The following is a 17,213-nucleotide window of genomic DNA, read 5'->3' as shown; positions in this document are numbered from 1 at the left end:
ACAATGCTATGCCAATGCATGATGAAAAAGAGAAAACACAATTCATTTAGGCATTTTATCGAACACTTGGAGTGCATCCAAGTGATAAACTCGGGCATAAGCCCATGGGAGTTCTAAAAACCTCCTAAATACACTCAAAAACCCAACAATGACTCCACAATAGCCTCAATAAACCAAAAGAAATGGAAAACAATCGAAGACAAATCTCAAAAACCGAATCCGAAACCCATATGCGCACAACACACGGAAAACAACCAAAATAAAAGCACCAAATCATGAAAATACAAAAGAGAAAGGGCTTTACCTTGATATGGAGATGATTTCGGAAGGAAAACACACGATTAAACGAAGAAATTTGAGAAAAGAAGGAAGAAAATCGCACGGAAGGGGGAAAAAGGCCACTGTGCTCGAGCGGCTCGAGCGGCGCTCGAGTTTTATAACAGGCGTTCGCTCGAGCGAACTTAAAACCCTCGAGCGGAGTCGAGCGAGGGTCGAGCGAGACCACCAGAAAATCACATTTTGCCCAGTTTTGAAGTACACAACACTCACATGACTTGGACAAATACTGGGAATATCAATTTTCACACCAAGAGTACATATCAAATGTAGAGGAGCATCATATTCCCATAAAACACGCAGTTAAAAACAAAGTATCACAAGTAATATAGACGTGCGTATTTAAAGCGGTCCTTGCTCAATCAAGAAATTTCAACCGTAAGGCGTGAGCGGAGTTGGGCTGAACATGAAACCATAAGTGCTTGGGAAGCTCATTCAAGATACAGAAAGTCAAACCCAATGCTGCTAGGACTTGAATCTTTCTATTTAAATGCTTGTTTCAGTATGTTCAAGAAAACAGAAAACTTATTTTGTTTTTCACCCCCTTTTTTTTATATATATTTATTACAACTTCACTTTTTCTTTTCCTTTTGAGATACATATTTTTGCACAAACGAACCATGATAGGTTATCTAGCCCGTGGTCAATTCTGTATGAAGATAGAGCTTCCTACCACTTTTGATTGCCTCTCCATTAAACTCACAAGTGGTGAAATGTCAATTGACCGAGTTTGGAGTGAAGTGTGTGATACCAGTCATAGATTACACGAGATACTCATGTTCCAAACCTTTGTAAAACATAGGTATATGATACAAATCTCAAAAGATACATGCACCTAGATTTTAGAATTAACAACCCCACTATTATAGCGCAATCATGGAGTGCATGTAGGGGCAGCAATCAATGACAATGAAACTAAACAACTAACAAATACAACCCAAACATCAACAATAACAAAAAATGAAAGTGCATGAAAAGCATGTAATGCATGTTATGCATGTTTCAGGGCTTATGTCAAAGCACAAATCCCAATTGACATGACCCACACACAGGAGTCTCCACTTTACCCAGCTCAAGCAACCTTATCACCATATCTTTCTTGGCAATCTTGGACAGATTTTTATGATTCACATGTCCAAGTCTTTGGTGCCACAGGTCTGTTGCCTCACTCTTTGCACTGTTGCAACTATATTGAAAATTAGGAGTGATGCCATAACAATTGTCAGATGTCCTCGTTCCCTGCATCATGCAGTTTCCATCATTATTTGAAACGATGCATTTTTCTTTTGAGAAGTGAACCTCAGCACCATTGTCACACATTTGACTTATGCTGAGGAGATTTGCTTTTAATCCATCAACAAACAGTACTTCCCTCAAGACGGGTAGTCCAGGTATATCAATTTCGCCTTTTTCAATTATATCAGTTTTTCCACCATCTCCAAAAGTTACTGTTCCACACTTATATTCTTCAACAGTTTTAAACAAACTTCTATCACCTGACATGTGACGTGAGCATCCACTATCAAGGTACCACATATATGTGTCTCTAGTCTTTAGATCAAAGTGTGCCACATGACATGTGTTTTTTTCTCCAGTTCTGACCCACATCTTTCTAACTTTTGGAGAACCACCCTTTTTGGTAGTTGACAATTGGTGTAACTTGACATTCAGCATCTCATTCTGCCTAGTTAAGGCCATGACTTAACTCCAAAGATTCAAATGCCCCCTTCTTGGTTGTCTATCTCCATTTTTCATGTGATTCTTCTTAAGCTCATAGCAATTTGGTCGGATGTGGCCAGCCCTACCACAATTATGACACACATAGTTTTCTTTGCTATCTCTTTGTCTCCTGAATGAAGAGGTATACTTATGAGCAGTTATGAGACGTTTACCCATGTTTGGAGGGTGCATACTTTTGCTTTGAGAAGGTGCATGTTCATACGCGATATATCTTTTCAACTTAAAACACTCCGTTACAACATGACCTGTTTTACCACAGTGATGACAAATAGGTCTTGCATTTCTAGTTCTTGGTTTCACATGAGACAGAACACCCATTTGGACATGAGATGATTTCTTGCCCTTGTCAGATGGGTTAGTCTTTCCATTGACTGCTGATTCACAAACAAACACAGTCTTTTTCTCATTTTTGTGGGAGACCTTTGAGGTGGTTGCAGTCTCAGAGTTTATTGCATCATATCCTAGTCCACTCTTGTCACTAGGGGACTTTTCAAAGTTTAGGATTTCATCCAACTTTTGTTTCCCGCTGGAGAAGGATTTCAGCTTTTCTTTCAGCAAGGTTATCTCACTTTCATGAGGTTTTAACTCATCTTCCAGAAACACCTTCTTCATTTTAAACTGATCAGCTAGAACAATGGCCTCAGTTAATTTCCCTTGAAGCTCTTTATTTTCTCTTTTAATGAAGTCTATCTCTTCAATGTGCACTTTGTTGAGTTTTCTCAATTTAACACATTCCTTGTATAACTTCTCATAAACTTCTTGCAGCTCATCTTCATATTCAGATTCATTTCCAGACTTGCTCTCATCATCCGACACTTTTTCACTGTGTTGACTCTTGCTATCTACCGAGACAGTGAATGCCATGTAATTCAGATTTCTTTTTGGGGAAGAGTTCCCTGATGAATCACTTGACTCTGATTCACTCTCACTTAGGGATTCAATTTTTGCTCTATCTTTTGCCTTTTTGTAGTTTGCACATTCCAGGCGAATGTGTCCAAAACCATGGCATTTATGACAATGCACACTGGACTGACCCTTGTCTCTATTTGTTCTAGTGTGCTTCTCAGAGTTTCTATCCTTGTTCCCTGAACTTGAGCCTCTGTTGTATTTTTCAAACTTTTTCTTCTCTAAGCTCTGATTCTTTTTATTTCCAGCCACAAACATTTTCCTGAATTTCTTAGCATAAAATGCTATTTCTTTGTCACTCATAGCCAAATCATCGGATGACTCATCTGACTCCTCTCTAACAATATTGAGGGCTATGGACTTATGCTTCTTGTCCATTGGAAGAGTATGTTCATATGTTTGGAGGGAGCCCACCAATTCTTCAATTCTCATATTATCCACATCTTTGCTTTCCTCAATAGCATTAACCTTAGGACGAAATCTCTCTGGAAGAGATCTGAGAACTTTTCTCACAACTCTATTCTTAGGAATTTTATCTCCTAGATTAAAGCGAGAGTTGACGATATCATTTAGTTTGGCATAGAAAGCATCAAATGTTTCATCATCCTTCATTCTCAACTCTTCAAAACCAGTAGTCAACATTTGAAGCTTAGAATTCTTTACAGCCTTGGTATCTTCATGGGTAATCTCAAGAATATCCCAAGCTTCTTTGCAATTTTGACACATTGATATCCGTTTGAATTTTTCCTGGGATACAACCATAACGATCGCATTAAGTCTTTTGCTATTCCAACCGCACTCACTTATTTCATCCCTAGAGTAATTTTCCACACTTTTGGGAGTTCGAACTCCGTCAACAAGAACCTCTGGTTTTGTCCAACCATTTGTTATGGAAACCCATACTCGTTCATCCACAGATTTCAAGAATGCTCTCATTCTCACTTTCCAATAAGCATAGTTGTTTCTATCAAAATATGGTGGAGATGTGAGTGATTGAGACCTATCCATTTAAACCACTACAGCGGGATCACACTCTAGAACTAAATCCTAGCGGAGTGAACCCGCTCTAATACCAATTGAAAAAGCAGTGGTTCTACCCAACACTACACCTAGAGGGGGGTCAATAGGTGTAATCCAATTTTTATGGCCTTTTGAAAAATAGACAAATAAGCAGTTAATAAATGAATCAAATAACACAAATAATCAACACATGATTTTGATCACGGAGTGGAAACTCATTTGAAGAACATCTTCAAAATCTAAAACCACTCCGAGTGTAAGACACCACCTCAAATCCACTATAGAAATTTTAGTTTGTTACAACCAATTTAGAGACACTCATAAAACTTGAATCTGTCTGAGTTCGCTCGAGCTCAGTGTCGAGCGAGGGTCGAGCGGTTGAATCTGCCTGAGTTCGCTCGAGCTCAGTGTTGAGTGAGGGTAAAGCGGTTGAATCTGCCTGAGTTCGCTCGAGCTGTATGTCGAGCGAGAGTCGAGCGGTGCTATCTACCCAAGTTCGCTCGAGCGCTCCGTCGAGCGAGGGTCGAGCGAAGTCACTTTCTTTGACCAATCTTCAAGCCTTTCCGCAACAACACTTGTTACAACACTATTTTACACAGGTTTTCATAAGAATATGCCAATACGCTCATTTTTCCCTTAACACTTACATTTTGTAAAATTTATTTGTAGATTTCTCTTTTTAAAGCAATGAAAGCTACATGGGATGATGATTCAAGTAACTTAGATAGTGAAGCAAGCAATGAAGAATCAGCAAATCTTTGTCTTATGGCTAAAGATGACATTGAGGTAACAAATCTTGATAATATTGAAGATCCTTCATATGAAGAATTGCAAAATGTTTTAGAAGAGGTATATGAGGAATTTGAAAAATTGGGTATCAAGTATACTGCTTTGAAAAAGAAAAATTCTTCTTTAACAAGCGAAATTGAAATTTTAAGAAAAGAAAGTATCATTTTAAAAGATGAAAATCTTGAATTGAATAAGAAGAAAATCGATTTAGAAAATATTGTTGAAAACTTTACGAATGGAAAAAGAAATTTTGAAAAACTTCTTGGTAGTCAAAGATGTGTTTTTGACAAGGCAGGTTTGGGAAATATGCCAAAACAAAAATACAAACCTTATAAAAATTTCTTTGATAATCATTCTACATCAAAAACTAATATTCAAAATTCTTTTCATAAAAATAATTTTGTCAAAAAAAGATATTATTATAATCATTCAAGTTTTTTATATTTGTCACATGCTATTTGCAATTTTTGTAATAGAAATGGTCATAATTATCATACTTGTCCTATTAGAAGAAATCATACAATGACTATTAGGGCCATATGAGTACCTAAAAATCTTGTTTCTTCTAATACTAATAAATAAAGGACCCAAAGAACTTGGGTACCAAGAAAAATCATTTTAATTGTTTTTATAGGTATGCATGAAGTCTTCCACAAGTAAAAACAAATGGTTTTTAGATAGTGGATGTTCAAGACACATGATGGGAGACAAGACTAAGTTCTTTAATCTTAGATTTAAAGAAGAAGGACACGTGACATTTGGAGACAACTCGAAAGGGAAGATCATGGGAATAGGTAAAATTGGTAATGAATCTTCTCTCATAATTGAAGATGTTCTACTTGTTGAAGGTCTAAAACATAATCTTTTGAGCATAAGTCAATTATGTGATAAAGGATTTACAGTTACTTTCAAAATGGATAAGTGCATTATTTTAAATGATCATGATTGTAATATTTGTTTTATTACTTTTAGAAACAATAATGTTTATACAATTGATTTTGAAGAAATTATCTCACAAGATACTATTTGCTTTTCAGCTCAAAATGAAATTAGTTGGTTATAGCATAGAAGATTAGGTCATGCCAACATGGAACTTATTTCCAAACTTTCAAAAAATGATCTTGTGAGAGGTTTACCAAAAATAATTTTTCTTAAAGACAAAATTTGTGATGCATGTCAATTTGGTAAACAAACAAAAATTTCTTTTAAAACTAAGAAACATATTTCCACTACTAGACCATTGCAACTGATACACATGGATCTTTTTGGACCAAATAGAGTTGCAAGTTTAGGAGGAAAATATTATGCATTTGTTATTGTTGATGATTTTTCTAGATATACTTGGGTCATCTTTCTTGCTCATAAAGATGAGGCACATAATGCCTTTACCAAGTTATGCAAGAGAATTCAAAATGAAAAGGGCTATACTATTTCAAGTATCCAAAGTGATAGGGGAAAAGAGTTTGTTAATAAAAATATTGAAACTTTTTGTGATGAAAATGGTTTTGTGCATAATTTTTCTGCTCCTCGAACTGCTCAACAAAATGGGGTAGTAGAGAGGAAAAATAGATCTCTTCAAGAGATGGCAAGAACAATGCTCAATGAGAACAACTTGCCTAGTTATTTTTGGGCCGAAGCGGTAAGTACTGCATGTTATGTTATAAATAGAGTTATGCTAAGGTCTAAGTTAGATAAAACCCCCTATGAGCTTTGGAATGAGAAAAAGTCCAACATTGGTTACTTTCATGTATTTGGATGCAAATGTCTTATTTTGAATGACAGGGATAATTTAGGCGAATTTGATGCAAAATTTGATGAAGGTATATTTCTCGAGTATTCTACTACTAGTAAAGCTTATAGAGTATTCAATAAAAAGACTTTGACTGTACAAGAATCTATGCATGTAGTATTTGATGAATCTAATTCTTCACTCTCCAAGAAATCTATTGATGAAGAAACAGGAGGTATAAATAATACGGAAAGTCTCAATCTTAACAAAGAGAAAACAATAGAGGAAGTTCAACATGGAGCCATCAGGAAAGATCATCAAAATTTAATACAAGATGCAACCAAACAGTGGAAATTTGTGAAAGATCATCCAGTGGAACAAATTTTGGGAGAACCTTCACAAGGTGTAAGTACTCGATCATCTCTTAGAAATATTTGCAATCATACTGCTTTTCTATCTCAAATTGAACCCAAAAATATTGATGACGCACTTCTTGATGAATCTTGGATTCTAGCTATGCAAGAAGAGTTAAATCAATTTGAAAGAAATGATGTTTGGACACTTGTTCCTAGACCCAAAAATCATACTATTATTGGAACAAAATGGGTTTTTAGAAACAAGAAAGATAAGTCTGGAGTCATTACTAGAAATAAGGCTCGACTTGTAGCCCAAGGTTTTAATCAAGAAGAAGGAATCGATTATGATGAGACATATGCACCTGTCGCAAGATTAGAAGCTATTCGAATGCTACTTGCCTATGCTTGTTATAAAGATTTCAAACTTTTTCAAATGGATGTTAAAAGTACTTTCTTAAATGGTTTTATAAATGAAGAGGTATATGTTGAGCAACCTCCAGGTTTTGAAAATCATATTTCCCCAAATCATGTTTTCAAACTCACAAAAGCACTATATGGACTTAAACAAGCTCCTAGAGCTTGGTACGAAAGACTTAGTGGTTTCTTGATTGAAAAAGGTTTTTCAAGAGGAAAAATCGACACAACTCTTTTCATTAAATATGAAAATGATGATATTCTTTTGATTCAGATTTATGTTGATGATATAATTTTCGGTGCTACTAATGAAAATATGTGTCAAGTTTTTATTAAGACTATGCAGGAAGAATTTGAGATGAGCATGATAGGAGAACTTACATTCTTTCTCGGATTGCAAATTAAGCAAGCAAAAAGTGGGACATTCATCAATCAATCAAAAAATATAAGGAATTACTGAAGAAGTTTGGGATGGAAAATGCTAAGGAAATTGGAACGCCAATGAGCCCATCAACTAAACTTGATAAAGATGAATCCGGTAAGCCAGTTGACTCGAAGATATATCGAGGTATGATTGGTAGCTTATTATATTTAACAGCTAGTAGACTAGATATTATGTTTAGTGTGTGCTTATGTGCACGCTTTCAATCATCTCCAAAAGAATCACATTTAATTACAGTTAAACGCATTCTTAGATATCTTAGTGGTACAATTAACTTAGGATTATGGTACCCTAAGCATACATCTTTCGATCTAATCAGTTACATAGATGCAGATTATGCTGGCTGTAAAATAGATCGAAAAAGCACTAGTGGAGCATGCCATTTCTTAGGTCATGCATTAGTTTCCTGATTTAGTAAAAAATAAAATTCTGTTGCACTATCTACTGTTGAGGCAGAATATGTTGCTGCGGGTAGTTGTTGTGCTCAAGTTCTCTACATGAAACAACAACTTGAAGATTTTAAACTCAAGTATAATCACATTCCAATCAAATGTGATAAAAGAAGTGCTATAAATCTTTCAAAGAACCCAATACAACATTCTAGAACTAAGCATATTGAAATAAGATATCATTTTCTTCGAGATCATGTGTAGAAAGGCGATATAGTACTAGAATTCACAAACACACACGATCAGTTAGCAGATATTTTCACAAAACCTTTACCAGAAGATAGATTATGTATGATCAGAAGAGAAATAGGTATGATGCATGCTATGAATATCTCTTAAAAGATAGACGAGAATCAATAAAAATAGAGATAGATTTTTTAAATACTTTTACATAAACTTGAGATTTTTAGCCTCATGTTTGAGACGCTCATTCTCTTCATACAATATCATGTCATTCTTATCCATGGGAACCGACAAGCGGAATGAAGAATCTAATAAAGATTTCAACTGTTTATTCTTCTGCCGAATGATTCCTTCCCTTGTGTGAGACTCTTGAACAATTCGTTGAAGTACAACAATTTGTTGTTTGAGCTTTTCAACTTCATGATTTTTGACTTGTAGCCGCTGAGAAAAAGCAACAATAGAGGAAGACTAGCAAGTCCCAAGACTCACCAAGTCATAAATAGTATCAGAATCTGACTTATTAGTCAGATTATTATTTTCTTGCTGCAACATGGCACCAATGGCAGCTGCAGAAAGGACAGGAGGTTGAGATGCAGAATGCCTCATGGATGGATCTAGAGAAATGTTAGAAGAATGATCCATTGAGAAAAGAATAGAAGGCTTAAAACGAGAATGCTGAAGGAATGCAGATGAGTTATAGAGATGAGATGAAAACTTGATGCGAATTAGATGAACTTCAGGACTGATTTTATAGAGATAGCATAAAGAATAAGACAAACTATTGTCTCTTCAAATCTTATTTAGTCAAAAGAAATACAAGATATGTTGGACACACATTGTCAAAAGTTTTCTTACTAAGCCAGCGAGATTAACAGTAGATTGTCCCTATTTTTCTAGTAAACGATGAACCTCTGCTGTTATCTGCCGATGTTGACCTTGTATCTGAGCCCTTTCTCGTTCCAGTTCCTCTATTCGTGGTTGCAGATCATGAGCATACCAATCTGTAAATTTTTTCAACTCTTGGTTTTCTTACTTTAGCCTTTTATTTTCACTATCCTTATTAGCAAGTTTCTGTCGTAACTCAAATATTTGCATGTTAAGATGATCAATCTCACTCACCCTCGCCATTAACCTCTGAAACATGATCGTAACAGAGACAGCATATGGACTATTGAGCATTCTTGATTTTGCAATAATCTCAGAATCAGCTTTACTAGAAAAACGGTTCACTGCTCCCATCATGGTATTGACGGCCTCAGGAGAGAAGATTGATGATTGATGCATCAAGGGTTCCTGATTCAAGTCTGGAACATTAGTGGAAGAGAATTGCTCAGCCATTCTATCGTTGTGGTAAAACAGAACTCAGGTCAAGAAACAATTATTTTTGGCATCCGATAGATGAAAATGATCATTTTTTTATAGCAACTCAGAGCCTTCAATCACGTTTGTCAACAACATCAGGCGATTGTTTAAATCTCTAGCCGTACTAAATTCATAGAGTTAGGCCTCGAGACTTTGCAACATTTGTCGGGTCACTGACGACTCCTTTTTCAATTATCTACAGTGACTATTAAATGCATCGTTTTCTTTAGTCCATTTACTTGTTGCCGATCCTTTTTAATGATGCCAAAAGGGGGAGAAGTTTTAGACTAGAACATTAACATTGTTTAAATTGCTAAACTTGTTATATATGCTTGGAATTATATTTATACTTTTGCTTGAAAAACTAACGCATATTTTCAGGGGGATCTTAAGTATTAATACAGGTTTCAAGTTCTATCAAGTATTTGTCATCATCAAAAAGGGGGAGATTGTTGAACTCAAGGTTTCAAGTTTCATGTGATTATAAATCTACACATGGATTTTGATGATAACAAATGAATTCAAAGAATAAAGGAGTTTCAAGCTCAAGTTGTTCACACAATGGAATCAAGCACATCAAAGAACCAAACATGAGCAAGAAGGAAACAAGTTCACATTAAAATCATAGGGTAATGTTGTAAATCTTTTAAAATTCGAAATTAGGATTAATGCTCAAAATTAATATTTTATCATAAAGCATTAAAATACATTTTCCACATGTGCATGAATATTTTTGAAAATTAAATTTGAAAATTTTGAAAGATGATTGATTGTCATCTTTTGCATGTGCATGCCTTGATTAAAGGGTTGAATTTTGAAAATATTAAAGATGATTGATTGTCATCTTTCACATGTGTATGTTTTATTTGAATATTTTCAAAAGTGATTGATGCTTTTTTAGACTTATACAAAAGGTAGATGATTTTGTTTGAAAAATTTGAAAAGTAAAGTGTGCTCATTTTGTCATATACAAAAAGTAAAAGATTAGGTTTGAATTTTTTGAAAAGGAAAATGTGCTCATTTTGTCATATGCCAAAAGTAAAAGATTAGGTTTGATTTTTTTGAAAAAGTGAATGATGTTGTCTTTGACAATTAAAAAAGAAGAACCTTTTATTTGAATTTTTTGAAAAAGTGAATGATGTTGTCTTTGACATGTGAATCTTTTTAAATTTGAATATGAAGTCTCATATGCCTATAAATAGATCATTTTAAAACTTCACATTCACAACACCAAGAGCATACAACATTCATTCAAAGCTTTCATTCTCTCTTCTCTAAGTATTGAGTTTGAATCCTTATTCATTTTGAGAGATATAGTTTGCGCTGTATTGTTCTTATTTCACTCATTGAGGAGTGTTTTCTGATAACCTACCCACTATCAGCTCTGGTATCAGAAAAAGTGTGTGTATAACCCTTGTGTGTGTAGAAAGTATTCTACACGGGGAATAGTTGAATCACCACGTGTAAGGTGATTGCAAGTGCAGAGGGTGTTCTACACGGATCCTTTGTAGCGGTATTGTTCAAAGGTGTAATAGGTTTCTATCTCCACCTGAAGGAGGTTGAATAATGAATTTGAGAATCCTCAAGGGATAGCTTGAGGCGAGGACATAGGCAGTGGGGCCGAACCTCGTTAACATATATACTGAGTTTGCTTCTCTCTTACCCTTACTCTTTATATTTATTATTATTTCATATTTTGTTTATATTTTATATTATATATTTGATTTATAATTGTTATTTTTTTTAATACAAATCAATTCACCCCCCTCTTGTGTTAGTCATCTGGGCAACATAGAGCCATTCAAATTGTTATGGGAAAGGTCAAGAAATGAAAGTGATTTCAAATTACATAACTCCACTGGAATGGGACCTTCAAGCTGGTTTGTTGTGATAGCAATATCCATCAATGACATCATGTTCCCCATCCATCTTGGAAGCATCCCTAACAAATTGTTATTACTGAAATCAATTGCTTCCAAGATCGTTGAATCAGATATGCTATGTGAGATCTCTCCGGAAAAGTGGTTGTTGTCCAAATACAAAGATTGTAGGGCTGTTAGATTCGAATTGGCAGGAAACAATTGGCCATTCAAATGATTTTTGGACAATCTAAGGTAGTTTAAGGAGGAGCAACCCATTGCCAAATTTTCTGATATTGTTCCAGACAAATTATTGCTTGACATGTCCAACATTTCCAAGGAGACCAAATTACCATAAGAAGAAGGAATAACACCTTCAAAATGATTTTTAGAAATATTTAAAAACTCTAAATTTGGAAAAACTAAACCAAAGTTAGTTGGAATTGGACCTTGTATGTTATTAAATGAAATATCTAAAACCAAAAGGTTGGGAATATGATGATTGGGTAGCTGCAAAGTTCCTGTTAACGAGTTATTTCGCGAAATAAGAACTGCCAACCTTGTATTTTTTTCTAGCAACCATGTGGGGAATTGTTCTGCCAAATTGTTGTGAGGGAGATGTAGTACTTGCAAGTCAAACTGGTGAAAGAATCTAGTAATTATTCTACTAGACTTGGTAGATAAGCAGCTTGAACAACTGAAAACCTTTAATTGGAAGCCAAGATTCCATCTTTGAGACAGAGTTTCATCAACCAGTTTGTTGCCATCACTAAATATGACCTCAAGCTTTGAGAGATTAAAAAATGAGGAGAATGTGATTGGGTTGAAGTAGTTGTGTGATAAATCAATGTACTCAAGTGACTTCAAACTGGGTAGAGGGGAGAGATCAATGCTTCCATTAAAGCAATTTGAAGAGATACCAAATATTCGAAGTTCTGTCATGTTTGCCAAACATGCAGGCAGTATCCCTTCAAAATTATTATGGCTGAGATCTAACTCTTGTAGATTCATAAGTGCACACATGCCTACAAAATCAAATTAGTAATCATTAAGTTCTATGATTTAGAGATTTTTGGTAAGGAATATTTTGTGAAAATAAGGATTTTTACCTTGAACGATGGGCAAGTGTCCATTGAGTCTACAACCTTGCATTGTCAATACATTAAGAGAAGTCATAACTCCAATTTTACGGAGGAAGCTTTTGTCAATGTAGGAACCATCCAAATACAACTCTTGTAGGTTCTTTAATCTTCCCAACTCTAAAACAGCAATGAGTGTTTTAGATATGAGAAATGATTATACAGTCGTGCAAGTCCCACACACTACTATTGAAAAAATGTGCAAATTTGGAGCCCACATAAAAAATTAAAATTAAATCACACTTTTTAATAGTAGCTTTTTTTGAAATGGAGTATGTGGATTTTATACACCTTAAGACGTATCTAATATTACTAGATAGATATTCTTGTATACGAAAATTATTAAAATGTGTTCAGTAGGATATAGCATGAAGTATTAAATGGATGTATATTAGTACTCAATCTAACCTTGGAGACTAATTACCTGAAATTGGGATATTGATTGGTCGATCTAGGAGGTTGTATCTCAAATATAATTTCTTGAGCGATAAAATCTGACCAAGAGATGATAAGAAGCTTTCATTGATGTAATTATAATCCAAATGAAGCTCCTCCAGCTTGCTCAATCCGGATAATCTTTCAAAACCTTCAATTTAGACAAAGTACAAACTGATTTCTATTGCATAATTCAAAAATTAAAAAAGAAAGAAATATTTAAACTGAAAATGAAAAACAAAACAAAATAAACAAACCTTCATTTGGAACCCATCTAGATATTTTATTATCATTCAAATCCAGGTACTTAAGCTCTTGAAAAGGAAGAAACAAAGAGGCATTCAGATACCAAACTTCATCAGTATTGGAAACAAGATCAAGCTTGATTACACGCTCTGTAATGTTGTCGCACACAACATGTTCCCAATCGCAGCAATTACTCTCCTCGTGAGATGAGTTCCAAGATGTCAAGTAATCATACGAGGAGTTCACGGAAGCTTTGAGTCGCAAGAGAGCTTCTCTCTCTTCCCTCAAACACTCATGCATAGAAGATAATTGAAATAATGCAACCAACAATAGCCACCGCCCAAAAATTCCGAACTCCATTTCACGTGTTGTGTCCAACTCTCAGTACTTAATTGGGTGTTTAAGCCAAGAAGTTCTTAAAGAGTTTATATAGACTACCAGGATCCTGGTCCAACACTCTTAACGATCTTTTAGTTGAAATTAAAAGCAAACAGAGCAATAGAAAATCTGTGTATTAGCTAGCCTCAGCTAAAACACCAGTCTGTCAGACCAACAATGCCAGCTAGTACGCCGCTTTGTTAGTGGAACCCATGCCGACGCCCCACTTTATGACTATGAAGCTCCCCCATCCATATTTGGTTAAAAAATGTGTAAAACCGAATCAACTGATACCTTCTTTCCCGTCCTTCGAGTTTGAGTGATTTATCTCAAACTCTTTTCCTAATAAAAGAGTTTCAACTTCGCTATTCAATTCCTGTATATGGGAACTCTTTAAAAAGTGAAACTACTGCGGAATCTCGCCAACATCGATGGGGAGTTAATTACTTAATTTCAATTCCATAAATGATTTGGTTGTGCACTCAACCTTTCCTTTCCATTTCAAATCTAGCAATAATTTACCTTTTTTATTTCTCCATATTTTGAAATCTGAATATATAGATTAATGAGTTTGGCTGAAAAATAATAAATATTGTTTTTGTAGATTAAAAATAAACAACACAAAAATAAAAAGAGCTTAATTAGGTGAGTTAATTGTAAAAGTTAGCAGTGGACACGAGTTTCCTTTGATTTTATTGTCGAAGCTATGCAAAGGAGAATAATAATAATAAGTGATTGAACACTAATTGTAAAAAGTGTTGTATTTAGTTTCCTTATCCAATTATCATTCATGCTACAAGAAATAAAGTCTTTTGCAACAATTTTAAGTATGTTGGAAACAAATTCGCTGCAAAAAGCCTTTAATTGCAACGATTTTGGGATTTTATGTCTGTTGGAAATAAATTTGCTGGAAATTAGCATGAGTTTTTTGCAGTGATTTTGGGGTTATTGCGACGATACAAAATGCTGCAATTAGATTTTACCAACGATTTTCCCTTAAATGGATCACTCCATTTGCAGCGTCATGCTAATACTGCAAATTTTCTTTTGCAACAATTTTTAATTTTTTGCTGGAAATACCTGAGACTTATTACAGCAATTTATACAGTATTTGCGACGATATGAAATGCTGCAATTGAGATTTCTCAGCGATTTATCTTTAAAGGCATGAGGACATTTACAACGATGTTGGGACTATTCACAAGGAAAAAAATAGCTGCTAAAAGTATTTTTAGCAACAATTATTTTTTTATTGCTACTTTGAGAGAAAAGACGCGATAATTGTGGCGAATGTGTAATGAAGTTAAAATCATTGAAAATAGTCATTTGTAGGGATTTTCATACTTTTTTGCAACAATTGTGAGCGCTAAAAAAGGCTTGATTTCTTGTAGTGACAGCGATGTGATTCTAAATAAACAACACACAAATAAAAAGATTAATTGTAAAAGTAATCATGAGATTTAATATATATATATATATATATATTGTAAAAGTAATGTGATTCCTTTGAGGTTAAATATATATGTAATCATGAGATTCCTTAGAGGTTAGAATATTTATAGAATTTTGAGCTTTTGCATGTCTCACATTTAATTTGTCAATCACGAGCTTCTCATGAGTTGCGTACGCACGAGACAATCTATCATTACACTACAAATCAAAGGTGGGAAAACAAGATTTATTGTCAAAGCTATACAAAGGAGAATAATAATAACAAGTGATTGAACACTAATTGTAAAAAGAGAATCTGTACCTTTTTTTTGGGTTATTAATTATAAAGAGATATATATAGAAGTGTTGTATGCAACTATGGATCAAGTTCGTTTAGTGTATCATGTTAACAGTAGGCGTAAATGAATAGTTAGAAATAAAAGAATATTAATTTGAAGCGTGATATCAAACATAATTAAACGATGGGAGATCATAACGCCTTCACTTGTCCCAAAAATCATAAGCATACGACTTTATTTATTTATTTATTTATTATTATTATTATTATTATTAAATGGATAGTGTTTAAAAATAAAATAAAATAAAATAAAAAATCAAGTACTTTTCTATGCACTATATATATATATATATGTATTATATACTAATTCTGATCAGAAATTATTCCAGAAAAGTTTTCAGGTGGTTCAAACGGAATCTCGAAGGTGTAGACTATGGTCTTGGTTTCGCTAGCTGGAAGCTGGAAAGGAAAGCATTGACGGACTCCAAGTCTTCCGCCTATCACGCAGTTATCATGAGTTTTTCTTTAGGCTGATCAGCAACGTACATCTTAGTCTATTTGTAAATGGAAAAATATAGTCGCAAGCATAGTTGTGTGCTAATCTGTGCACTAATATGATGTGATTGGTCAAAAAGTAGATTTGATTGAAAATAGTGTTAATTTAAATTTTAAGTATGAATAAAACAGTATTGGTACACAGATTAGTGCACAACTATGCTTGTATGTAGCAAAACTCTTTGTAAATCATTCCATCGGGTTTAAATTTTTATGATTTTCTCCGTGACTGCAAATTTTAATAATTAAGTCCCTCTATCTCTCTGCCGTTAATTCACCTATTTGAAACGTGGCAATCAATCAGAACTTGACATGTGGCATACAAATACCATTGAACACCCTTAGAAAGAAGGTACCAAAAATGTAATTCTAAAACTTTATTTAAAAAATCTATAAAATTAAGGATAAATATTTTTGAAGTGTAGATATATGTGCATGATTGTTTGCTTGGATAAGTCACAAGTGAATTCACGTTGCCACAAGTTGTTCCTTGTAAGTTTGAGAATTCGCTTTGCTTATGGACCGCTAATGGTATTGTCTTCTCCCTAGCAAATTTAATTAGACTTGGAACGGAGTTGTAAAATTTTATCTGAAAGGATGTTATGTGGTTAATGAGCATCACTACAAGTACTTCATGGAATGGTCTTATATAATATTGTCAATGGTGCCAAGTCTTGGGTTCATCTCTTAATCCATGTTTAGTTTTTGGCACTTCACTAAATAGATATCTTTTATCCAACTTCTAAAATTTGGGAAATGATTTGTATAAGATCTAAGGTGTGCAAAACTTGCATATGAGAAAATGATTTGTACAGGATCTACCTCTGCATCAAAGTGATCTATGGTTCCAATATCAAAACTATAGATAGGTTAGGCAATTATGACAAAACTACTAATGAGTGATAATCCTCGTAAAGATGCAATATACAATTTCATGTAATAAAATGGATGAACACATATTAATACGTGGCGAGGAATCATCCGCTCTTCCATAAACAAATGTATTCTTAAACAACGTGAGAAGTCACCCTCCTAGTAAAATAATAGTATATGAGCATGGCGTTGAATCACCCTATGTGCAAAACAACATTAAGTATAATTATCACCGAGGCGAGGAATCACCCTCGTTTACACAGATATCGTCGA

The 17,213-nt window shown here is 34.3% G+C and overlaps 1 protein-coding gene across 1 annotated transcript; it reads right to left on the bottom strand.

Annotated features, from left to right (window-relative positions):
• Positions 1-11,504: 11,504 nt before the first annotated feature.
• On the bottom strand, positions 11,505-13,785 carry LOC122296784 (receptor-like protein 15). The gene is made up of 4 exons (XM_043106578.1): positions 13,417-13,785; positions 13,149-13,310; positions 12,695-12,844; positions 11,505-12,610 (listed from the first exon to the last, which is right to left on the bottom strand). Exons 1-4 carry the CDS (start codon positions 13,763-13,765, stop codon positions 11,505-11,507), a joined length of 1,767 nt encoding a protein of 588 aa, XP_042962512.1. The 5' UTR covers positions 13,766-13,785.
• Between the last annotated feature and the right edge of the window lie 3,428 nt (positions 13,786-17,213).

This window comes from Carya illinoinensis, chromosome 15, assembly GCF_018687715.1.
Source record: "Carya illinoinensis cultivar Pawnee chromosome 15, C.illinoinensisPawnee_v1, whole genome shotgun sequence".
In the NCBI taxonomy this organism is placed as follows: Eukaryota; Viridiplantae; Streptophyta; class Magnoliopsida; order Fagales; family Juglandaceae; genus Carya; species Carya illinoinensis.
This window is presented reverse-complemented; position numbering and strand designations above follow the sequence as displayed.

Coding starts and splice junctions, on each gene's coding strand:
- LOC122296784 (XM_043106578.1), bottom strand. CDS start 13,765: ATGGAGTTCGGAATTTTTGGGCGGTGGCTATTGTTGGTTGCATTATTT. Junction 13,311..13,416: donor TAGATGGGTTCCAAATGAAG/GTTTGTTTATTT, acceptor TCTAAATTGAAG/GTTTTGAAAGATTATCCGGA. Junction 12,611..12,694: donor ACACTTGCCCATCGTTCAAG/GTAAAAATCCTT, acceptor TTGATTTTGTAG/GCATGTGTGCACTTATGAAT.